The sequence below is a fragment of the Acanthopagrus latus genome, chromosome 12 (genome assembly GCF_904848185.1).
Source record: "Acanthopagrus latus isolate v.2019 chromosome 12, fAcaLat1.1, whole genome shotgun sequence".
In the NCBI taxonomy this organism is placed as follows: Eukaryota; Metazoa; Chordata; class Actinopteri; order Spariformes; family Sparidae; genus Acanthopagrus; species Acanthopagrus latus.
Window position 1 is genome coordinate 14,013,421 of NC_051050.1, and position 25,165 is coordinate 14,038,585.

General features: G+C 41.9%; 2 protein-coding genes across 2 annotated transcripts; one reads left to right on the top strand and one right to left on the bottom strand.

Annotated features, from left to right (window-relative positions):
• Positions 1-166: 166 nt before the first annotated feature.
• Positions 167-7,248, bottom strand: LOC119030050 (synaptic vesicle 2-related protein). Its single transcript, XM_037117372.1, has 16 exons — positions 6,196-7,248; positions 5,876-6,009; positions 4,274-4,359; positions 4,076-4,174; positions 3,929-4,000; positions 3,594-3,718; positions 3,434-3,497; positions 3,210-3,335; positions 2,984-3,112; positions 2,820-2,893; positions 2,435-2,511; positions 2,243-2,347; positions 1,420-1,531; positions 1,252-1,333; positions 1,076-1,165; positions 167-993 (listed from the first exon to the last, which is right to left on the bottom strand). Exons 1-16 carry the CDS (start codon positions 6,255-6,257, stop codon positions 802-804), a joined length of 1,629 nt encoding a protein of 542 aa, XP_036973267.1. The 5' UTR covers positions 6,258-7,248; the 3' UTR covers positions 167-801.
• A 6,555-nt stretch (positions 7,249-13,803) lies between these two features.
• Positions 13,804-24,204, top strand: myo1hb (myosin IHb). The gene is made up of 32 exons (XM_037118276.1): positions 13,804-13,823; positions 15,619-15,780; positions 16,139-16,254; positions 16,429-16,627; positions 16,716-16,796; positions 16,884-17,063; positions 17,160-17,258; positions 17,343-17,456; positions 17,546-17,617; positions 17,691-17,810; positions 17,991-18,058; positions 18,152-18,257; positions 18,374-18,454; positions 18,557-18,648; positions 18,743-18,837; positions 19,746-19,792; positions 20,041-20,121; positions 20,219-20,324; positions 20,459-20,576; positions 20,692-20,805; positions 20,882-20,958; positions 21,049-21,117; positions 21,232-21,316; positions 21,392-21,554; positions 21,670-21,753; positions 21,886-21,979; positions 22,166-22,221; positions 22,314-22,449; positions 22,569-22,639; positions 23,384-23,481; positions 23,568-23,667; positions 23,756-24,204. The coding sequence occupies exons 2-32, from the start codon at positions 15,655-15,657 to the stop codon at positions 23,780-23,782; spliced, it is 3,075 nt and encodes a 1,024-aa protein (XP_036974171.1). The 5' UTR covers positions 13,804-13,823; positions 15,619-15,654; the 3' UTR covers positions 23,783-24,204.
• The last annotated feature ends 961 nt before the right edge of the window (positions 24,205-25,165 follow it).

Sequence of the window (25,165 nt, forward strand, 5' to 3'; positions counted from 1 at the left end):
GTTATTTCTCTTGAAATATTGAAATAAATTAATATATTATAATATTCCATTTACTGTATATATTTAATTCAATATCTAAAATATCAAAGAATTAAACATGAAGATATATGAGAATGATATATATGTATGCTTTATTTTTTATAAGGAAGACAACTATTGTTTTTAAATTTGAGAAGAATGCTTGTATTCCATGCTTTTTTCCCACATATCAGTGTATTGTTTGGTCCACAAATATATATTTTCTGAAAATGTGTAATAGAACAGTATTCAATTTATTGTACTGTTAAGACAAGGAAGACAGCTTTTTAGAATTCTGTCTGGACCTTTATTATTTATTAAGCTGTGAACGAAACACAAAAATGGAACCAAAAAATGATTTAACTCAACATTAATTTAAACAAAAGGCAAAGTGGATACATACATAAATAAATACAATAAGTCATATTTGTCCAAACTGTATAAAATTAGTGTCTCTGTTGAGGTCGAGGTGTAAAATAGGTTGTTCAAAACAGAGCCTGCGGAGTGGATCGTCATCAAAAATGCTCACTGTTGCTTCTCACGGCCTTGATGGAAGAGTGAGTAAACAATCCGGGCTGAGCACAAGTGCGCGACCGCTCTCATTAGACATGGGAAGTAGGCCTAGCCTCAATTATCACTCCCCGCCTGTAATGAGATTGTCTCCTGTTGTTCTTCACCCATCATCGCTCAGAGGATTCAGTCCACAGTAAAACCGGCAACCAAGGTGTTGACAAAATATCCTCTCTTTTCTGTTTTTGTCGGTCCTCCTGGTTGATCTTGGTGCTAGCAGCTTGCTGTGCCGTACGACCGGGGGATAGTGGTGGTTGTTTGCCCTCCGGCCTCCTGGTCAAGACTGGACTCCTGCAGACCCCTGCCCAATGTCTCGATGGGCAGAATCAAGGATGCGATGCCGGCGAGCAGAGAACAGCAAAGGTAGATTGACAGGGTCAAGTACACTGATGACCTGAGCAACACCTGGAAACAAAACACAAAAACTGAAAACCTGAAGGAGTCAGATTCTTTTCAGAAAATAGAATAAATAGTCATTCCTGCATACCTGTGCAACAAAGGGGGTAATCAGGGAACCCACCCGCGCCATCGCACTGCAAGTCCCCATGGCTAAGGCTCGGTTTCCTGTAGGGAACACCTAAAAACGAGAGGGAGAGCGCAATTTGTCTGGCTCAGATGATCTAAAGGCAAATATGTTTAACGTTTAATTGCATGTAGACGCACCTCCGGTGTGTAAACAAAAACAACTTGGTACCCTCCAGAGATGAAGGCTCGGGCAATAAAGATGAAGATTGTAAGAGCTAACCTGCATGAACACAAAGACACAGACAGTTAAGGATCAGCCCTGATCTTTTAATACAATGAGAATAGTAATAATAATGACACACTCACCTCCCGATACAAGCATATAAGGGCAGACAGCACAAAGAAAACATGAAGAAACACACGGCCAGGCTCTTCTTCCTGCCAATACGGTCAACTAACAGAAAGATGACTAAGAGACCTGAAACAAATGAGAGTTCAAAACCATTTAGGCCATTTGTAGAAGCAGCTGGATGGACATGACAGTGATATTTACATGATGGAAAAGGTTACTTTCTCTACAAACATAAAGATGGACATCTTCACATAAAGCTGGGAAAACTGGGTGTAATATGTAAGACATTTGAACTCTTGATTACATCGAGATAATGATTTGATATCTTTATGATGTTCCCCTTGGTATCCCAAACATCTCACTGTAAAAATGTATCAGTTTTTATCAATTTATTATTAGCCCGTTCATCAAAGTTTATATATAAAAAAGCCCAGTTCTAAAGCTGTTCTTTAATGAATATAGCAACTTCTGATCAACCTATTAAGCTTAAATCAACAACCAACAAGTCGCATGCTTCTGGGTAAAGCCCTGCCACTTCTGAATACAGATAAAACAGATCATTTAGTTGGTTGAACAGATACAGATGCAGATACAGGTTATGGTGTACTTGCTCATCCATTGTATATATGCATTTAAAATAAATGCAAAGAGAGCTTTATACTGTATGTGCAACAAACGTGGTGTTAAAACAAAAAGTCATTTATAAGGAAAGTTAACAGAAAATATTATCCATGTTATATTTTTGTTATTGATGGTTGGATGGAAGCAGATGGCGCTTCACCTTACAGCTTCAGTCACACACCACACTGAGAAATTGCTGTCAGGGAGCATTTTTACCTGGGAATTCAGCCAAGGTTGTCCATAAAAGGTCTTTGTAGTCAGCTGAGGTTAAATATTTGCATTCGACACTACAGTTCGGTTCAATCTTGGCCCCTTGGGTTGCTGTAAGGGAGACGGACAGTTTGGTTTTGATCTTTGTTCAAATTTAGAACACATCATGCGAAATATTTAAAGTTAGCTGTTACTTACTCTCACATAAATCTTTAGATTGGAACAGCTCAGTTGTCAACAGGACGATCCCATAATAGGAGAAGGCATTGACAAACCTTTGGATAAAATGGAAAAAGACAAAATTATTCCATTATTCAGATTATGTTCTTAAATGTGAATATTTCTGGTTTCCTCAACTAAAGTAAAGTGAATATCTTTGGGTAGTGGACCGGACAAGACATGTGATGATGTCATCTTGGGCTTTGGAAAACACTGATCTGACATTTTATAGACCAAACAATTGATCGATCAATCAAGAAAATACCTAACAGATTAATGGACAAGGAAAATAATCATTAGATGCTGCCCTTATCAAAATACCCAATGAAAGGACAAAGTAGAAAAGGGTTTTACTCAAGCTAACCATATAAAACACAGCAGAAGAGTAGTCCGCCAATACTGAGGAGAGAAGAGATCTTTGAGGCGCCCACGGTCATTCTGTGAAGTTAAATTGACAAAACTAGAGTTTATGAAGTGTTGTAGTGGACACGCATCTCCTTTTTATCACCCACGTATGTGTAACCTCACCTTTTTACAGGCGGCCATCTTCCCTTTAGGCAACTCTTTGCCATTCTCTTTGGCGATGCGTGTTAAAGTTGCCATGGCCTTCTCTGTTTTTCCCATCAGCCTGTCGAAGCGAGGACTTTCTGGCAGCCACTGTGCAGCAAACAAAGTGAATATGAAAGTTTGGCCCCTGCTGTTTTTTTTTGTTTTTAATTATTTTTGAGGGATATATCCTCAAAAAGATACTCACAAAGCAGAAGCAAAGAAATATTGCCATAGGTATTGTGGATAGGCCGAGCAGCCACCTCCAGCCGAGAGTGGGCATGATCCATAGTGCCAGCAGGACCTCGGACACAGCACCGATTGCCCAGAACGCCTAATGCACACAAACACTTCAATTAGGGAGGGAATCAACAGGCAGTGTAACTAATCGGAGCAAATATTCATCACTGTAGTACAGTAAATCCACAATACCCCAATCAGCATGATGCACGTGCCTCTTGCCTTCACTGGGAGGAATTCGGAGTACATTGTCACTCTAAAAAGGGGCCAGATGTTTGTTGCCAGTCATTTCATGCCTCTTAAAAATGTACAGACTTTGTCTTGTCACACAAAGAGGAAGCAGTGAACTTACGCCTGAGGAGCTCCACTGATGCCGAAGCCTACAAGGCCCCGAAGGAACAAGAGCCAGCCATACACCGGAGCAAAGGCGCTCAGCAAGCCGAAGTACAGAGTCCAGCACATACAAAATGTCAGACCCTGTTTACCAAACACAAATAGCACCACATGGAAGAAGGAAAAATATGTATTTTCCATCCATTTAGATTGTTTTATAGTTATTATATAACAGAGAAGGCAGACATCCCTACAGATGATATCTCAAAAACTCACACCAAAAAAATCTTGATGGATGAACTGCAGTACAGGTAAGAGATGAAACATGCATTTTGACCCGCATATGATACTCACCAGTTTTCTGCCATAGTTGTCAGCCATGTTCCCCCATGTAGGCGAACCGAAACACATTCCGACGAACACCACCTGAGGCAAAGAAACACTTTCACGCATCTCAAAATGGACCAACTGTAGAATGAATCCTTTCTGAGGAGACCTTACCGCTGTTATCATAGCCACTTGATAGCTGGGCAGCCTCCACTCACAGTGCAGCTGGGGGCTCAGGATGCTGAGGATCATCATCTCCATGGCGTCTCCTATCTGCTCTCACAGAGGCGGAGCAATACATGAGAGACGTGGAGAATCTGAATGTGAAGACCCTCCTGCATGTATTTTTTTTTTTTTTTTTTGGATTCTTACCCATGACAGTCCGGTGAGGAGAGAGAGTTTCCACTGGAATTTTCCATATCCGATGGCTTCCAGAGCATCTTCTACTGTAAATGTCTCTGTTGAAGGGACAAACAGACGATCACTGCAAGTTTGCTGTTACCTGTGGAGACTGATGCAGCCTTAATGACATAAATTTGTTTATATATTTGCACCACATATTAAAACAATCTCTGTTTCTGAAAGGTGCCAAATAATAGACCTTATTCACACGGTAGCCATTTTCCTCCCATGCCACGCTCAGGGAGTCAAACTCAAATGCTGGGATAACTTCATCATTGCTATGTTCCAGAAATGTGAAGTATGTATTTTTGGCCTGAACGGCTTCTCATACTCTGGGTTGCAAATCATATAACATGGGTAATCTGACAAATTCTTGTCATTTTACAGCTTCCCAATTGATCAGCAACTGAAAAGATGATGGATAGTGAAAATTGGGAGGCAAATCTGTCCATATTTCGAGGTAAAACAACGTAATAAATAACTTGTTCGCTGACGTTGGCGTTAGTGAACTTCCTCTACCATCTGATTAGATCAAGTGTGTTTCACCTTTTGGTTTTGAATAAATGTCTCCTAGTTTTGTGTTGATATCCCTGAATAAATGTACTTTCCTATTGTATCGCATCAAAACAGTGACATATCAAACAATAACATATAATAGAAGCTAGTCTGTTGTCCCTAGTGGTCAAACAACTCATTGATTTTTCTAGCTGCTGATGATCAGGAAACAGCGAAATGATAACAGTTCGTCAGATTGCCAACATTTGTGTGACTTGCACCCAAGAACACAGCAGTGGTACAGTTGAGTCTTTGACATAATACCAAACTGTTATTTAACTGTTTGGTGCATCTAAAACTGTAGCTGTAAATGTAACTCTTGTAATCTGTCATTCCTTGTGTCAAGAGCTCTGTCTGTTAATAGACCTGCAAAAAATGTGCACCTTTAACTAGCAAAAGTCTATCTCAAGAATATGAAGTAGTCAAAATGATCTCAACCCTGACAAACTACAACATAACGTCCTGCTCACAGCACGGCATCAGTAATGATACGATGATGCAACTATTTTGGACATCCCACCAGGGCGCCTGAAATTTTGCAGATTTTTTTTAAAACAGTTTTTTAAAAACTAGACATTTTTTTGTTGCATGTGCTATGATTGAAATTAAGAAAAACGTGTATTTTCACAGTTGTCCCCGCTCACAATTCCTTTGCATAATGTGAAATCTGTAATGTGAGCTGGTGCTTCTAAATGAAAACGTTGGGCACGCAGTACAACTAGTTTGAAAAATCAGTCCGGTCAGGCCAGTTGAATGTGGGAATGTTCTATTTTGGTTTTACATTGCGGCATTGCTGAATACTCTTAATACTTCTTCCACGACTGATAGCCGATCAGCTGACATATGCTGCTACAATGAACATGCCCACATTTAAATGGTCTCAGAGCGTCTCCTCGCCAAAACAAGAACAGTCAGGACAGACTGGATTTCAGATTGCACATTTTAGACACATTCATGCTAAAAGGCCATCTTGATCAAAATGCGTAAACAATTCAACTACTGTAGTGTTCTACAAACCTTCAGTTTGATCAAATCCAGGTCTGGAACCAGACTTGTTTGTCCTTGAGTAGATTCTTGGTGAGGCTATAGTGCAGATCTCATTGTCTGTGCCCTGGATCTCATCATTCTGAGCAGAAAAGTTTGCCTCATCCCTAAATACCAGCACACCAAAGGGAGAAATTTACACTTTATGGTTCATTCACAAGTACAGACAGGTCCATGTGGATATACACAGCCCTGAGACAACACTCAGGTATGTCAACACAGCAGGGAGTTGCTGCAGTCTGCTCCAAACTTATGAGGAAACATATTACATATAAAAGGTACTTTGGTTTTACCTCAGTTCAGGATTTCTCCACCGCTTGTAAGAGATTGTTGATGGTTTTCTCCAGTTATCCATTTCAGTGTTTCTGTCAGAGAGCTGTGGCCTTTTCCTTGACAATACAGCCGTGTTTTTAGTCAGACCTGCTGGAGCACTTCAGGTTTCAGAGTGACACCCAATCAGAGAACAATACCTGGGGAGAAGACATGGGAGGAGTTACACCAGGAAGCCAAACAGTGCTAGTTGACGGTTTATAGGTCAGCCTGAGGCTGAAATGGGCCAGCCATATACCGGTATATTTAAATGTTCTCTCACTGGACGGAAAGATTTTTTAAAGTGATAAGATTAGAAAGGTAGATCAACATGCTGCATTTTCCAGGTTTTTTCACTCTGTATTTCATCAGATGTTTGGATGTCAAATGTAAATTTTGAAAAAGGTGAGATCTCAGTCAATATTATGATTAGAACCTTTCAATATCTGAATAAAAACTGTATTAGTCTCTATTCGTCTTGGAGGATAAGCCAAGGATCTTATCTTATGTTCTCATCATGTGGGACTTACAATAAGAACACCAGTAAACTCAGCCTAAGCTTAATTAAATGGTGACCCTAAGCAAACACACAGAGGGTGTGTGTGTGTGAATTTGCATGGCAGCCACCACCGTCAGTGTGTGAATGTATGAATTACTGTAAGGCGCTTTGGACAAAAGAGTCTGCTAAATGCCCCTAAATGTAAATGTAAGAGTAAGCAAAGGAAGGAGGCCTGAGGTGCCATTCACAGACAGTTCTGTGGTTCAGGAAGAGATTAGATGTTAGAACCTGTAACTGACAGCAGGGTGTGCTCTTATCCTCCTGCTGTTGTTGGTCAGATGACCAGAAGGCTCTCTTTTGTACAGGCTGCTGTTGACAGAGGTCACACTTCTTGAGTTAACAGTTGTGTGTCTGTTGGTTCATATTCACACACACACACAAACATATTTTATTATTTCTATTTCATCTCATAAGCCTCACCAGATGAAGGAATTCATTTAAAGGGTAACTCCACCAATTTTCCACACTGAAGTGTGTTTCCAGGCATTGGGGAGCTCTGCTTCATATATGAAACAAGCATTAAAAAGCATTTTGTGGCTCCAGAGGAAAGGTGCATGTAATCTGATAAACTGTCTCCAGTGATGCCACTCAGTGTTTCTCTGGAGTACTTACGCTGTAGATGTATGGGCAGTAATGTGAAGCATCTCCATGGTAAAGAGGTGAAGGGAGCACTGAGATCCAGTACTTAGATTAAAATAACAGAACAACAATTGAAAAAGACCCCATTACAAGTACAAGTACAGATGTGTATCTCAGATTGTTTTTCCCCAAAGTAACAAAAATAAAAGTACTATTTTCAGAGAAAACTGATACCTCAGAATGTACACTGCATTTTGCTGTTGCAGTTGGTCAAAAGTTTAGTTTCAAGAGTTGTTTGATGATTAATGGTGTATGAAACACAATAAAATCAGATCCTGCTAGAAATGTCTATTAATTGTTTGGACTTTGGACAGCCCGCTGCGTGGCTGCCTCAGTGATCTTCTGTTTATGTCAGCTGGGATCTCCATCCTCTTTTGGTGGGTAGTTTACTTGCGCTCCTTTGATTTCAAAATAAAACTTTAGTTCAACTATTCATCTGGTGTCTGAGCGTCCTTTTATTATGTTACACCCTCTCTGTGAGCCTTTCTATTAGAGGGTCTGTGACAGCGATGATGAGGGTAAAGATGAAGTATTTTTTCAGGGTTGTTTTGCCGTCATTCGACAGTGACAGACAAAGAGACAGGAAACCAACTATGTACGTGAACTCATTTACTTGAGTAAATGCACTTAGTTGCTTTCCACCAAAATCCAGTGTAGCATGCGGCACTGGTGTGGCAAAACTCATCAGTGTGAATCACAGGTGACCCAGCTGACTACAGCATACAGCACAAAAGATAATATCCATAACTTATAACTTGAGCATTTCCAGCCACCGGAGGACATTTTGTCTCATATCAGAGGTTTGGAAGCTCTCAGTCTCCTGGACCCCTGCAAGTGAACAAGGCTGACCTGAAAATAACAGAAAAGTAGGACACTGAGGACATGCTGAGGCTGCTGCATTATGGGACGGTCATAAATACAGGTGGAATATACATCCCATCCCTCCGTCCCCACATCCCCACTGGTCACATCAGCTCCTCGGCAAGACTCACACAGAACCAAACAGAACCCCAGCAGAGCACAACGACCTGAAACATGAACCCAAAGGTAAGATTCGTCATCTACATGCTTAAAAGCTGACTGCTGAAATACTGTGGTACGATGGGTTGATTTTTTTTCTTCTATTCTGACATGTAAATGACCAATCCTGCTAAGCACAGATGTAATGATCACTGAAAACAGCTAGGTTTTTATTTTTTTGTGTGTGATGCTGCACTTTAATTATCATGCGATTTGTTCACTGGATGCTCCACATCTGAAACTAATAGCCTCACAGCTCGTCCTAGCCTTCAGAGTCCTGCACCTGCTACGACGACAGCAATCTGTTTGCTCACATGAATAAAGGATCAGTTTGAATGTTTAGTTGTTTGGGACTAATTGGGCCTGTGAATATTTATTTGGTGGTATAAGTGGTGGATCAAGGATGTGACTCGTCCTTCACTCTTTAGAAACAAGATTGCAATGCGCCTTGTGATTTACTCTTTATCACTACCCGTGTTTAGTTACTTTGGTACATTATCCTTAAAAACCCCTCAGCGCAGGATGGTGTCTATGCTTGACATTTGTGCAAAAATAAAGGAGGTACTCTTCAGTGGGAAGCATCTTTTGTGTTGTCATTGACCTCAATTGTGTTTGAGGACTGACCAAAGTTTATCAATGCTACCAAAAACTGAAAGTAAAACAAATTCAGAGTTAAAGCTTAGATTGTTAGTCTTCTTGATGCTCAATACTCTTATGTTATGTAATTATTGTTTTATTTAACATATAATGCATTTTTCACATTCGACTTTTTTTTTTCATTGGTACCACAACTCAGATATCACACTTTAAATACACACCTCTTATTATCGGAACCATTGCGTGCTATTTTGTTTATGGATGCATTTTGTACACTGTATAAATTGCATTCTGTCTTGAATTTGAAATGTTTGACATCATGTGTTCATTTAAGTGATTTAAAGCAAAAATTGTCAGCGTCTCATGGATGGATGGCAAACTCTCGATATGTTTTCAAGCAGAGGAAGTTGCCAGTGTAAGTAGATCAACTTCATGTCGATTTGTCCTCGAAACGTTGTAATATCCAAGTAGGATAAAAGAAGGATCAGGAATAATACATCAGCGTGGGTGTTTTTCATCGTTGAGTGCAGATTATTGTTATTTTTTTTTGTTATTTTGTTGCTATTTATTCCCCCTTTTTTTGCACGAGGGAAAACAAAAGAAAACTTCGCAACACATCTTCAAACAAAATCCTCTGCGCTTTCTTTGACAGACGAAAAATATGAGCGTACTAATTCATGAAACAATCATTAGTATGATCTTATTTTCACAAAAGCATATTGTTTTAAAGTAACTGCATCAAACTCCTTGTTAGCCTGATTTACAGCCACCTCCTGAATGATGAAATGTTCAGTTCTTACCGGGCCTACAGAGACTACTAGCTCATGACTGTGCCCGTGCGCTATACTGCTGTGACGCGACAAATAAACTTCGGCTGCTGCTCTTTGTAAGTGTCATCTTAAAAGCAGTTAAGAACACGACAATCATCTGATACTGAAATCATTTATGGGCACATCCCCACAAATTGGGTTATTCATTTGTGCACTGTAAATCAATTAGATGTGGCTTTATGTGAGCATGGTGTGTGTCTGCCGGGGGGGTTATTAGTAGAGCAGGAGTCCCCTTTCAAGATTGAATAGATGTAGAAACCCCTAAGCATTTGCATAATGGATTACATTATGTTAATAAGGACTTTTCCAACAGGCTCTCTTATGTCATTGTGTGTTTTGGCCGATCCTCGGGCAGTAACGTAAGCTGCCTTTGTTGATGCTAACAGGAAGCACAATGTTAAAGTTTAAACAGACGGAACGAGGGGGCAACGTTACTCCGCCCGTGGGCCGGTCAATGTAAAACAACAGTGTAATGGTGAAATTTAGGCTCCATCTTGATCTTTTCTCTCATCTCTCGTTCCCTACTAGCTCTCTGTTGCACAAAGAAACGCAAATGTGTAAAATTCCTTTAAAAAATGTGATTTTTGTGGCAGTTACATTGATTCATCAGAGTAGTTTGTATAAAACTGGATTTTAACTGGATAAAATCAGAACTCAATACAGCATAATAACTTGAAACTGAATTTCATATTTGATGTTTCACTATCCTATCCTGGAAATGACAGAATGCTCAACAGATTTAATACCACATAACTGTAGATCTGAAATAAACGCAGGATTTTGACAGCTGGCGTCACACAATCTGTCAGAGTCTAATCCCGGACCGAGGTCTGATGGTTGTGGCTCTCATGATCAGTTAGTCATTAGTTTGAAATGCATCTGCCTAATCAAAGATCAGTAATCAAATACCTGTGCTGTAATTTTGTGGGGAGGAGGGGGCGAGGACGGGTCTCTGGTAGGATAGGGTTACTACATCCTTGTATTACACACACACACACACACACACACACACACACACACACACACACACACACACACACACACACACACACTCTTCCTTAAACACATAGTGTAGCTGTCCAACACTCAGGCAAAGCGCTGAATGAACGTTTGCTGCCTGGGCTCCATGAATGTTTAACCAGCCCAGTGCTTCCAGAGCCAGGTAGCTCATTACTGCCTCATCACCTACGATGCAGGAAGCAGCAGGGCCACACTCCTCCTCCTCCTCCTCCTCCTCCTCCTCCTCCTCCTCCTCATCTGTCCCAGGCCGTGGTACCTGGCCTGCTCGGAGCCAGCATTTGAATCAGGGACCGATGCAAACCTGAGCAGCAGAGGAGACGGTAGTGAAAGTAGAATATCTGTGCCGTCCTAGAGAGGCTCCACTATGGGAGAACTCTTCGTCCACTAAAACCGCCATCGCAGGCCGTGTCTGTCAGAGGTGTAAACCCGACTGAGGACTGAGGTTCACAGTATTTTTGGATTTATCAGGTTCATCATCAAGAGTGATTCAGCCATGACACATATGGTTTTGGAAGTAACTAAGGTATTTATATCAGAGTGACTTTTGTATCTTGGCTGCAGCTGTGTTACTGTACTTAAAGGAACTATTTGTGGATTTGCTTCAGTGACTGTAACAACTTTCTCCTTCCCAAGCCTTATTTGATCCAGACAGGGCGGTACAGGTGTGTGTTGCTGGCTGCTTCAGGGTCTTTTCTGATACCGAATGACCACTTTTATACATTTATACATTCAATGAATTAAACAACTTGTGAAGTGAAAGGGGTCGTTCGTGGTGACAGATTAACAGAGATAATTCTGATCGGACTCAGCAGAACCTCTAAGCTTATCAGAGCGTTTTTGCGTCCTTCAGCTTGTTGTTTTGCCTGAAACGTCATTTCGGTTCACTCTCACTGCATTCAACCCTCAAACATGGAGCAGGTGAACTCCAGCAGATGGAGTGCAAGTAAGGATCACAGTTATCTATTCATAACTCATGTAATTTTCTTTGGTTTCCATTAAGGTCCTTTCTTGTAAGAACAATTGATCTTTGAGACTCACTCCCAACTCCTCAGAAACTGTCACTTCGGGAAAGAAACTGAAGAGCCAAATATTTCCGTTTGGATTGATGGTGAAAAACAAAAAGAGCTCAAAGGAGAGTGAATATCGGACTCAAAATTTGCCAGATGGCCAGAAACACAACTCCAAGTGAATGCTAATGGTGCTGCATATCTCGTGGATGAGGAAACTGGCAACTGATTGGGATAAAATGAGGTTTTCCTAAAGTGATACTAATGTGAATGTTGTGTACTGAGCTTGATACTTGAACGTATGTCGGTTTAAATTAATTCATTTTACTGTCCAGAAGTAGCAGGGTACAGGGTAGTAGGTTCTTAGTCCGCCACTGTTTGCTTGTGTGGAACAGTAGTGACAGAGGAGGCACAGTACTTGACTGGTGTGTTGGAGGCCGGTGATGGTCAGGTTTCTCTAGACACCTGGAGCCCCCTAAACGTGTGTTGCCCTGGGTGATGTGTGGTGTCAGTCAATGGCCCACGAGGAGCGCTATCTCTTTCAGGGGCCTAACTGCCACTTTGTGGCTGCGTAACAGGATCCTGCACCATACTGGATAGACGGGGACAATGGAGCGCCCTCTCAGATGATGGCCTCCGGGTCAGATAGACTTTCCTGTTCCGCTGTAGCCTGACATCAAAATTTGATGTTTTACGGTAATTGTCCATGTTGGGTTTGTTTGTGTGCTACTTCGTACACGTGACTGTGTTTTGTTCATATGTTTAAAATCTTAAACATCATCAGATGACAATGTTGTCAAGAGAGGTCAGCTCTTATCTTTTAGAAACATATAAATTGACCTTCCTCTAAGAGCATGGTGTGGTGAGCCATGTGTTCAGCAGAGGCAACCTTTCCTTTAAAAGAAAGGTGCCTCTAAAACAAATTGTTGCATAAAAAGTCTGAGTGTTCACGTACTTGCCAAACCCAACAAACTATCAGCAATTACTTGAGTTTAAAGTTTGTTCATTTAATTTTCACGTAATACAACAAGCCACAATTTAAAATGAGCTACAACCAGCTCATGCTGTCACATGCACACACACCCTCACACAAACTGGACCTCCATGACAAAGTTCAGGTTTTGGACCTCCAGCATGATGATGATGAATGTTGCTGTTTTCAGAGGATGAACACAGCTTTGTGGATCAATGAACGGATGGACCATCAGAAGTAGGTAGAACAATAAAAAGGGAACTGTGCCGAGTCCAACGATGCCTCCCACCAGTGCGCACGACAAACAGTTGATGAGTTATGAAAGGAGAAAGGAAGTGTTGTGTGTCTTTCTACAAAGGTTATTTTGAATCTGTTTGTAGGTTGTGTGCCTTTTTGTTATCGGACACTCCCACGACACACCCTCACACACACACAAGCGACTTCCATGTCAAATTTCTGCATCCTGGGAAGAAAACTGTTTCTGTCATCCTACTGACTGTCTGATGCAGTGACCTAAAGTAATTTGATCAAAAATTCTGTAAGAGTAATTTTTTCCCTCTAAGGCTTTTAGCCATGAGGCCTTGTTGTAGTGTTTTGTTCAATACACTGTGGTCGTGGACATGTTGCAGCCTTTCCCATTCTTCTTCTATCCAACTCTGTGTGATTTAGATTTGAAACTGTCTGCTGATGAAAAGTTTTGTGCCGCAAATGGATAAAAAGAGCCCAGAATGTTGTATGTGGTGAGCCAAGATCTACTGTAAATCTATCAGCACGCACACACAGATACATATTTAGAATGAGATGTTTCCTTTGTTGCGTGCTCGCTACATAATTGATGGTTTCCTATTGAAGGAAGTAGAGACTGTAATCTATCAGTGCTTCCTGTCCTTTCCCCTTCAATAAAACCAGATGTTCTGTTCAGAAAAAAACACACACAGAGGCACAAACACATCAGGGGACCTTCAGGGTAGGTCACTTTTTGGCACTTCTTTCCCCGCAAAACGCTGTTGCACATTTGAATGATCGCGTGTAGTTTCTCCAGGACTTGATTTGCTGTGACATTCTGCTGTAAATGTCCGCTGGGTCAGCAGAGCAGCAGCTTGTTTTACTGGAGAATGATCTGTGAGTGTCGGTTACGCCGACTTGGTGACAGGTCAGCTCGGCAGCGATGAGAGCCAAACAACTGAAGCATAACACTGGGTGGCTCTTTCTTTCATAGCGCCGTAATTAAAGTGCATTGCTGATTATTTCACCCGCCACTTCCACGGGTTGTGTATTTCTAAGTGGCACACGATATCCTGTGTTTAGACTTATTAAAATGAACGTGATTAATTCATGATTTTAATTCTTAATTAAAATCTGCATTCAGTTAATGTCAGTGCACTGACGGAGCGTACTTTTACTCAAGTGCTCCTCTAAGTACTATTCTGAGATACTGTTTCCATTTTTTGTTACTTTATACTTCCTCTCCACTATATTTATTGGATAATTTTAGTTACTAGTTACTTTGCAGATTACATGCTGCAGCAGCATCAAACAAAATCAAATGAAAAAACAGGAAGCCTGATAATCGGTCGACCCAGGGTACACAGTGGTTATATACATGTAAATACAGTTATTTATATCAAACACCAGATACTTTTACTTGAGTACGACTTCTGGGTACTTTTCACAACACGGGTAGTTTATCACAGGGATTCAACATCATCACATCTGTAGATTCGTGGTTTTCACTAGGCAGGAAGTTTATCTGAAAAGTAACTAGTCAGACAAATGTAGTTGAGTAAAAAGTGGAATATTTACCTCAGTGGAATCAAAGTGTAAAGTTAATACTCAAGTAAAGCACCTTGTTCGCTGATTTTTCTGTTCACTTTTTCCACTAATGCATGTAACCGAGTACACTGACTTAAGTACTGTAATTAAGAACAAATATAAGGTGGTTTTACTTATTATGCTTACTCTTCTCCTGCTCATTCATACTTTCACTCCTCTCCATTTTGGAGGCAAACATAATCATTTTTACTCCACTACATTTACTGTATTAATTGACATTAATACATCTTAATTTACATTTACAATAGTTACTTTGCAGAAAATATGCTGCATCATAGTCAAATATGTGTATGATTTACTTTTACTTTTGATACTGAAAGAGTTTTACTCAAGTACTATTTCTATGGAAGACTTTCACTTAAAACAAAGTAATATTTTAACATGATATCTTTACTTTTACCGGTTTTTCTTTTCCTTTTTAAAGTTGAACGCTAGTTAAAAATATAATGAGGCTTCTACTGCAGGTGTAGTATTACGTGTTCATTCTGTCCTTGCCATGAACAAGACCGATGATTCTTTAGGAAACACAGAAGCAGATTAGATAGTGGAGGCTGAATTTGGAGGTGTCATGAACAGAGAGGATGTAGCCAAGGCCACTAAGGGCCCTGACCGGAAGGAAATGAGTGACCCACTGTGAAATACATATTCTAGTTAGTCCATGACTGTACAAGTGTGCGTGTACAGTTCTTGATTGATTACAGATCATTTTTGAGGAAAACAGGACACAAAGGAAAAGGATGGGACATATAGGATTATATAGGTCTTGACAGAAAGACTGAGAACGAGGCCAAAAATATTACAATATCTGTAGATTTTGTTGAAGAGAGTCATAAATTATGTTATTAAGGTCTGATAAGTTTCACCAGGTTACTCAGTTCTGTTGTGATACCTTGTTTCCCTGTCACTGATGTGTTCCTGCTCGGGCACAGAGCCTGGAGGAGAGGTGTAACGAGATCCTGAGGAACATGGAGGCCTCCCTTACAGCCAGGGATCGCGTGGGCATCCAGGATTTTGTTCTCCTGGACAACTACACGAGCGAGAGTGCCTTCCTGGACAACCTGAGGAAACGCTCCCACGAGAATCTCATTTACGTGAGTCTTCCTGTGCGGCGTAATGTCGGATGACCCGGCTCTTTCTCCTACTCTAATTAAACTTCCCGCCCTCGACCTTCAGCCCCGCGAGGTCCTGATGCTGCGCTGCCTCGTGCCGAATCCGGCACCTCGTGCTGCTGAAACAGCAGCTTCTGTTCTTTTCATTTGCGCAGTGAGCAATCTAAAGGTCACCGCTGTCCGTGAGGTCACGACAAGCGATTAACCAAACTTATTGCTTTTGATGAGTGGAACAAAATCACTTATCAGCAGAGTGATGCGTGTGTCCTTGTAATGTTTGAGAAAAAAACAACCTCCTGTTTCACAGAACATGACTTCCTTTCCTCCCCCTTCTCTTCAGACCTACATCGGGACTCTCCTGGTGTCAGTCAACCCGTATAAAGAGTTAGACATCTACAGCAAGAAGCAAATGGATACGTACATGGGTGTGAACTTCTTCGAGCTGCCACCTCATATGTAAGATATCTTTTACTCTGTAAATCGCCCCCATTTCCTTTCATTTTCCCCAGTCAGCTTATAACCTGATAAAGGCATTACAAAAGTAGACAATGATTTTCTGATAGCAAAAAAGTCTGAACTAAAAAAAGAAAAGAAAAAAAGACTGTGGCTGACTTGTGCCTGTACTTTCAGTTATGCGCTGGCAGATAACGTCTTCCGCACCATGCAGTCTGAGTTCAACAACCACTTCATCCTGATCTCGGGGGAGAGCGGAGCCGGCAAGACGGAGGCCTCCAAGAAAATCCTGCAGTTCTACGCAGTCAGCTGTCCGAGCACCAAACTCCTGAACAACGTCCGGGACAGGCTGCTCCTCTCCAATCCAGTGCTTGAGGTCAGTGACATGGATATATGTCTGCCAAAACTTCCACCGCATAAAATATCTTTTATAAATACAGAATGTATATCTATATATCTTCCAGGCTTTCGGAAATGCCAAAACCTTGAAGAATGACAACTCGAGCCGCTTTGGGAAATACATGGACATCCAGTTTGACCACCAGGTGGACTGAAATATCTTCATCCCCTCACATTACAATGGCACATCAATGAGCACTGATCGGGGGTAAAGGATGATCTCTCTCCCTTAGGGTGGTGCAGTTGGCGGTCACATCCTGAGCTACCTGCTGGAGAAGTCCCGCGTGGTCCACCAGAACCACGGAGAGAGAAACTTCCACATCTTCTACCAGCTGGTGGAGGGAGGAGAGGAGGATCTGCTCCGCTGGCTCGGCCTGGAGAGAAAATGTCAGCATTACAGATACCTGGTGCAGGTCAGCGGAGATGAAAAGCAAACGACTCCTCGCTTATCTGGCGTAACGAAAAAAAACCTCTTGACTCAGACTGTTTTTCCTTCTTGTCTCCTTCAGGGTGATTGTGCCAAAGTTAGCTCTATCAATGACAAGAGTGACTGGAAGATGGTGCGGAAAGCCCTCTCTGTCATAGAGTTCAGTGAGAGTGACATTGAGGTGAGCGAAACAGAACGTAACTTTGTTCGAATCTATCAATGACATTAATATTGCTTCTGATTCACAAGGTTATTCCCTCGGCAGAACCTGTTTGGAATAATCGCCAGTGTGCTCCATCTGGGAAACATCAAGTTTGAGGCAGATGTTCGAGGATACGCGTCGCTCAACGACAACCAGGAGATGCACTGGCTGTCAAAGGTGAGTCCATAACAAACTGCGCATGGTTAAAACCCTTCAAGTGTCTTCATGCGACTTTCTAATGCTTTTTCTTTTGCCTTGCTATGCAGTTGTTGGGGATTCCTACTCAGGTGCTACAACAGGGCTTAACCCACAGGAAGATTGAAGCCAAAACAGAGGAGGTGAGTTGTCTTCCTTTGCTCGCTTTAAACTTGTTTCTAGCATTCGTGATCTACATCAATCTGTCTGTTATAGGTGCTCAGTCCCTTCTCTGTGGACCATGCAGTATATGCCAGGGATGCCCTTGCCAAAGCCATCTATGGCCGCACTTTCAACTGGCTGGTCAACAAGATCAATGAATCTCTCGCTAACAAGGTGAGAAAAGAAGGATATCGTCTCAGCAAGATCATGGTAATCTGCAGAAAACTGGGGTAGCAGGAGGCGGCCATTTCATTGGTGAACCGTAGATCCGGCAAAATAACATATGACATGGAATTTCCATCCACAACAGATTTTCCATGAACCAAAATTCATATCTGTGTCCGATGTCTGCAGGATTCCTCCAGGAAAACGGTGATTGGTCTGTTGGACATCTATGGCTTCGAGGTTTTCAACGTCAACAGGTGAGATCACGCACCGACGAGCTGATTCTTCGAGAGCAATCATGTGAAATGAGAGAGTCCTGAGAGAGTTCCTGTGATGTATTCTGTTTTCAGCTTCGAGCAGTTTTGCATCAACTACTGCAACGAGAAGCTGCAGCAGCTTTTCATCCAGCTCACCCTCAAGTCCGAGCAGGAGGAGTACGAGATGGAGGGGATTGAAGTAATCATTCCTTGTATATTCGTGACTTTCCTGGGAACGGATCTGCAAAAATAAACTCACACACACTGAAAACTGCTTCTCAATTGCTTGCTTTTTTGAATCTTTTTCATTTGCAGTGGGAACCAGTGCCATATTTCAATAACAAGATAATCTGCGATCTTGTGGAGGAGAAACACAGAGGAATCATCGCTCTCTTGGTAAAGATATGATTCAGTTCTGGTCCTACGTGAAGACAAGCAATACTCTCGCCCACAAAGCTACAGCGGGACTGAATTATTGATGCGTCTCCTCTCATTAAGGACGAGGAATGTTTACGTCCCGGAGAGGCCACGGATCTCACCTTACTGGAGAAGATGGAGGAAGAGATTGGTGGTCACCCTCATTTTGTCACGTGAGTTGGAAACTTGTGCTTTGCAAACCAGACCGGCACGTCGCATGACCATAAACACCCATTAAAACTTGCACTGACCTTCCCCTTCTTGCAGACACAAACTTGCGGACAAGAAGACGAGGAAAACACTGGAAAGAGGAGACTTCCGCCTCTTGCACTACGCTGGGGAGGTTACATACTGTGTTGTTGGTGAGAGATGACATACATCAGTGTGTTAGATGATGTCTGTTGTCTAAGAGTGCTGAAATGTAGTCCAACAGCAGCAGGAGTAGAGAAGAGTCATTGAGTCAAACTGACCGTTGGCAGTATCTAATATAAACGATACTAACGCAAGCTAATGTTGCGTCAAGGACAACTGAACTCACCTCTGGATAAAGAAAATTCTGAACAGCAGCTTGACATGTTCACCTTTTCATACTTTTATCTGTGCCATTACATACATCACATTCTCAGTTCTGTATACATGCATCAAATAATAATATTGTTAAAGTCCAGTGGTGACTCATTTGGCCATTATTGTGTCACAAAAGAAACAAAGAGCGCACATACCTGGGTGAAGGACAGCAGAACCGCTTGCATTTTCCAGTTAGGTTAGCCTAGCTTGACACTGGTAAGCTAGCATGTTTCGAACAAAGTGCTGTAGATGATAGAAAACCCTTCCAGGAGTTTAACTAGCCAGCAACATCAGAAAAGGTCTGTGATTCACAGGAAGTAAGAATTGCAGCACCGTTGAGCATTTTTATAATTTTTCAACTCCTCAGCAGAGCCTCTCTGGTTAACTTGCGCTGACATCGCTAACAGGGTTAAAGGTCACATCAAGAGTTAAATTGAGCTCCACAAAGATTATTACACAGCCAAATATGTTTATTAAAGATTACAACAAAATGTGTACATAAACAAATAGGTAGGGATTTTGGGTGAAATGTATAAATGATTTTACTGCATCCATTAGGGTAACGTTAGCCACCATGTGCTAATAGTCATTTCAGACCAGTCACCAAAGAGATTACATTTTATGGAATTAAATCTCTAATTTGCAAGAGTTTTGTTGGTGCCAAAAAAACACGAAAGTTTCTCTCTGTTCTTTAAACTTGCAGGGTTCTTGGACAAAAACAATGATCTTTTGTATCGAAATGGGAAAGAGGTAATTACATTTAATTTCTATTGTAAAAAGCAGGTGATACCCATATTAAGTTGGTTGGTGATGAAAATGAATGCAACTCTATTTAATTTGTTGCACTGTATTACTCAAAAACAGTACTTGTAATTCTCCTGAATTGTTTCAAATATCCTATATTTAAACAGAAAATGTGTATGAATGCATTAGAGCATAACCTCAAACAATATTTCTGACATGTTAGGTGTTGATACAGTTTTCCTGTTCTCCACAAGGTCATGCGACAGTCCAAGAACGCTATCATCAAACACTGTTTTCCTTCCAGTGAACCGGACAGCAAGAGGAGACCTGAAACTGTGAGAAATGATTCAGAACCATTTATGACCCCTCTGGTTTTGAATTGAAATGAAAATTACTATAAACAAACCATAAACACTCATTTACCTGCCTCAGGTGGTGACTCAGTTTAAGAGCAGCCTGGTGGGCTTGACTGAGATCTTGATGTCCAAAGAGCCCTGGTACGTCCGCTGCATTAAACCCAATGAAGCCAAGCAGCCAGGTGAGGCCTTCTGTCCTGAAAATTCTCCACTTCTGAAAAACACCTGAGAGCCCTTTAACTCTGTGTTCAGCTTACGCTCAGCCAGCACATTTTGACCCCCGAACTTTCGGGATGACTGTTGGTGTCCCCTGCAGGGCGTTTTGACGACGTGTTGGTGAGACATCAGGTGAAGTACCTGGGGCTGATGGAGCACCTGAGGGTCAGGCGCGCTGGGTTTGCTTACCGACGCAAATACGAGATCTTTCTCCAGAGGTAGCTAACCACACTGTCACTGCTCCTGTTCCCTGGGACATGTTCTCATCTCACCATTCCTGCTACTTTTGGTGATCAACTATAAAGCTGTGTGTGGACTTTTTCTTCATCTCAGGTATAAGCCTCTGTGTCCAGACACCTGGCCCAACTGGAGAGGTACGGCAGCAGAGGGTGTTCAACACCTGATCAAACACCTGGGCTACAAACCTGACGAGTACAAGATGGGCAGGTAGGCAGATGTTAATGGATGGGTGCTGCTGACTGTTAATGCTGAGATACGGAAACTTGTTGTTCTTTCCCTCAAGGACAAAAATTTTCATCCGCCACCCAAGAACTCTCTTCGCAACCGAGGATGCCTTTCAGATCTGCAAACACAGGCTCGGTGAGATGTTTTATCTGTAAATCTAGTTGTAACGCTACGTTAAGCGTCATATCCCTCCTGAAAGTGAAACCGTTGCTGTTATTGTCGCAGCAACGAGGATTCAAGCCAAGTACAAAGGCTACAGAGTGAAGGGAGACTACCTGAAACAGAGAGAGGCTGGTGAGTGTTAAAATGGCCACCGATTGGTTCACTATGTAAGGACAAACTGACTAAATGTACATGAGAGGCACACATGAGAGAATTATTTTTGTTTACCTTTTCTCATCTTAATAGCCACAAAGATTGAGAACTGCTGGAGAGGTCTGATGGCCAGGAAGGAGCGTGAAAAGCGGGCGTGGGCTGTCAAAGTCATCAAGAAGTAGGTTTATACATGAAGATTAAATGAGATGACACTCAATGCGCTGAGGATAACAAGCCTTTGATTCTGTTTCAGGTTCATTAAAGGCTTCATAACGAGAAATCAGCCATCCTGCAATGACAACAGCGAGTACCTGGCATATGTGAGAACCAGCTACCTCACGCGGCTGAGGGACAACCTCCCCAAAACAGTCCTAGAGAAAGACGCTTGGCTCACCGCTCCGCCCATACTGCAGGAGGTGGGCGACACAGCCGTTTCTATAAGGCTGCACGCAATGAGGTCATAGGTAATTCTGGTAAAGACCGAATGCTGTAAAGGTTTTAAATTCAAGGAGCTCGTGTGTCTTTATCTAGGCTTCCGAGCTCCTGAAGAAGATCTACATTCGCCACATGGTGAAAAAGTACGTGCGGGGAATCACTCCACAGAGGAAGGCACAGGTAGGAACCGCAATACACAACACGATCCTTCTACATTTAAGACAACTTCATTCAGGAAGTACATTTTTGGGCAACACTTGAGTCCCAGACAGATTTAATCATTACATACTTTTCTGCTTTCCTCGTTTCCAGCTTCAGTTAAAAGAACAGGCGAGCTCCATGTTCAAAGGAAAGAAAGAAAACTACCCTTTCAGCGTGTGCAGACCATTCGTGGACACCAGGATAGGTGCGACCTGTGGAGTTATTTTCTTTTCTTTGACTGTACTTAAAGGAATAGCGTGGTGGCACTGGTGGGAAAATGCCCGAGAACCAGCCCCAAACCACTTAACAAAAACACAAACTAAAAAACATAGATATTTATAGTGAATCCAAACAGACACAAGTTCTCATCAGCTTCTAATACTTTATTAAGGTGCAGAGGACATAAGCATCAAAGTGCTTCAGATGATCCGACACGAGCACATCAAGGTAAACTGACACCCGAATTGACTTGAAGTCTTCATCCCTTAGTTTTATCCGCTGTGACCTTGTGTGTGTGTGTGTGTGTGTCCCTCCCACAGTACAGCGTGCCAGTGGTGAAGTACGACCGGAACGGGTTCAGGCCTCGTCTCCGGCAGCTCATCTTCACCCAGGAAGCCGCCTACCTGGTCGAGGAAACCAAGATCAAGCAGCGGATAGATTACGGCTCTCTGAAAGGTAGCAAGCGAGACAATTAGACCCAGTCAGCGTCATCAGCTGTAGGGAGAAGTTTGCTTGGATGTTGCGGTTGCGCACCTGTGATTCAATTTTGAAGGCCAGTCTTTTTCTTATTATAGGCGTGTCGGTCAGCAACCTGAGCGACAACTTCCTGATCCTTCATGTTACATGTGATGACATCAAACAAAAGGTACAGCTCTTGACAGACTTGGCTTAATATGTCTGAACCAGTATTTTGTCTGTTTAAAGGTACTTTAACAGAGGAAACCAGGACAACACAATCTTGAGGTCAGGTGTGGCTCTGCAGGCAATCAATTAAGCCTGAAAGGGCAATAAAACCTTTTACCCCCTAATAACCCCAAACCCTACCCTAACCCTACCCTAACCCATTATGATGGACTTTGAATTCATTACAGACACAGACACATTCAGACACAGTTTACAGACAGTATAGAGAACAATGCCCAGTTAGGTTTGACAGACTTCTATCTGTGAGTGTTTGACTCTTATTGATTTTCTTGAGCTTTCTTTGAGTGATGTATGGCTTTATCAGATAGCCAAGAGTAGAGAGATACAGGAAATGAGGGGAAAGACAGTTATAGAACAACATGGAACTAAGGTAAAGGCGAACCACAACCAGAGGACCCCGTTGCTCAATTACTTTGTGAAAGACACTATGCAGCAGGATTATTCAAAATCCTGCCCTCGCCCTGAGACAAGGCTGTGATTGGCTCCAGCAGCAACTCCCCGCAACCCAATGGAAAGGGATAAGCGGTTACGGACAATGACATGACGTGACAACTTTCCTGGAGCACCCCTCACTTTTGACCCCGAACCAGTTCAGAAACATTACTCCACAAAGCATTCACTGAAGCACACTTAGGCATTATATAATCTCCATATCAGGGAGAACTGACACCATTTGTTCTCCTAGGGGGATCTGGTCCTGCAGTGTGACTACCTGTTTGAGGCTCTGACTAAGCTCTGTGTTATTGCCAACAAGCAGAACTACATCAGCGTGGTCCAGGGCAGGTACAGAATCTGGAATTCATGTAGAAATATGGATGCTGGAAATCCAAAGGGTAAAAAAAAAAAAAGGATTGATACTGTCATTGCAGTGTGCGATTTGACATCCAGCCTGGCAGAGAGGGCTTTGTGGACTTCAAGAGTGGCCAGGAGTCCATGGTCTACAGGGCAAAGAACGGCCATTTGATGGTGGTGAGTGTGGAGCTCAGCTTTAAAGCAGTATTCATATAAACTGCTGGCTAAGCTCTTCACATCTGTTTTTTTTTCTTTTTTTTCTTAGGAATCTACGAGAACGAAGTCCAGATGAGCTGCCAGAGATCTGGGTTGATGTTGCTGTAACAGCCATGTTTGTTCTGTGATCCCGCTCCATGGTTGTTGCCAATTGTGATTCATGTCAGCTGATTTTTCTTTTTTTTTTCCAAGTTCACAACAATGTTATCCAATTATGTGTATGCAAATATTACACGAGTACTGCCAATATCTGCGTCGTACTGTAGATAGCAGAGCCCGGCCAGAATATCAGTGGGTCTGCTTGTTCCTCACATCTGGTGTGAATCATGAAAATTAACCATCTGTAATATGAACAGAAGCACTTGTAACATGTTTTTTTTGTTTTTTTTTTGTATTAAACATATCTGAAATCCTGTGTAGATGATAACAGTAGAGAGAAACATAGCACGATGTATATCATACCTCACTCATGTTGAACTGTCACATTAAAACATGTCAAACCACAACGTACACTTCATCTGTATTTTTTTGTGGAAATCAAGAGTACAGAGCAAAATACCCCAGCAACATTTCAAATGGCTGCCCCAGCATGTTGCACTGAGGTGATTCCTGAGTTCGTGGCTCCCTCTATTGGTGTCTAGCCAGCTCTACAGTTCCCCTTCTTAGGTGTAGCTTGTAAGTTGAAAAATGAAACCTCTAGGGGAAGTCAACACAACTCTGAGCTGTGTTATGTCAGCATTTTACTGTGCTGACGGCGGCATGTCAGCGTGCTCAAAGCTGCACAGTCACGAAACAAACGCAATCTTGTTATTCTTTAAATTCTATGAATCACTGTTTCAGCAAAAAATTGTTGATTCACATGGAAACATTTCACAATTGCACCCAGTTGAGTCAACGGGTGTGTGGGTCTACTGCCTTCACAAATGTCAGTTGGGAGTTCAATATTTCAACATGCTCAAAGGTAACATCGTATATCCATTAAGGGCAGGGATTTTCATTTCCATAATAATAATAATAAGTTCCTCATAATAAAACTCCTCTGTTAGTGAAAGGTGCAATACGTAAAAACTGGCCACCTATCATACTCCAAACAAATAGGGGACAACATATCACCATAGTAAGCTAACTGCTACTAACTGGGAGCTCTAGAAATATAAGCAGCTAGCACAGGAGCTTCAGACGAGGACAGACCAGGGCTAGCTGGTTAGCATACTAATGTCAGTAGATATCTCTGCAACACAACTTACAGACATAATAATGTCATGACTGTTATATATTCACATTCTGTTGATATTTTTTGGTGGCAACCTTTACTATAAAGCAGCAAATTGAGGAAAGGTTGCATTTTAAACAGCAGATGTTTTAACTCGATTAAAGTTTGATACAACACAAATTTCACTGTCAGAGAATTTAATTGGTCAGCATATGTATAGATAAAACTAGTTACCAAAAACTAAAA

Bases quoted from the DNA above. Each gene is read 5' to 3' on its own strand.
- LOC119030050 (XM_037117372.1), bottom strand. From the start codon at position 6,257: ATGGATAACTGGAGAAAACCATCAACAATCTCTTACAAGCGGTGGAGA. The intron at 4,001-4,075 runs GTAAGGTCTCCT...TCTTTGCCTCAG, and splicing joins AAGTGGCTATGATAACAGCG to GTGGTGTTCGTCGGAATGTG. The intron at 1,334-1,419 runs GTGAGTGTGTCA...GTGTTCATGCAG, and splicing joins TTATATGCTTGTATCGGGAG to GTTAGCTCTTACAATCTTCA.
- myo1hb (XM_037118276.1), top strand. From the start codon at position 15,655: ATGGAGGCCTCCCTTACAGCCAGGGATCGCGTGGGCATCCAGGATTTT. The intron at 21,118-21,231 runs GTGAGTGTTAAA...TCATCTTAATAG, and splicing joins CCTGAAACAGAGAGAGGCTG to CCACAAAGATTGAGAACTGC. The intron at 22,450-22,568 runs GTAGCAAGCGAG...TTCTTATTATAG, and splicing joins AGATTACGGCTCTCTGAAAG to GCGTGTCGGTCAGCAACCTG.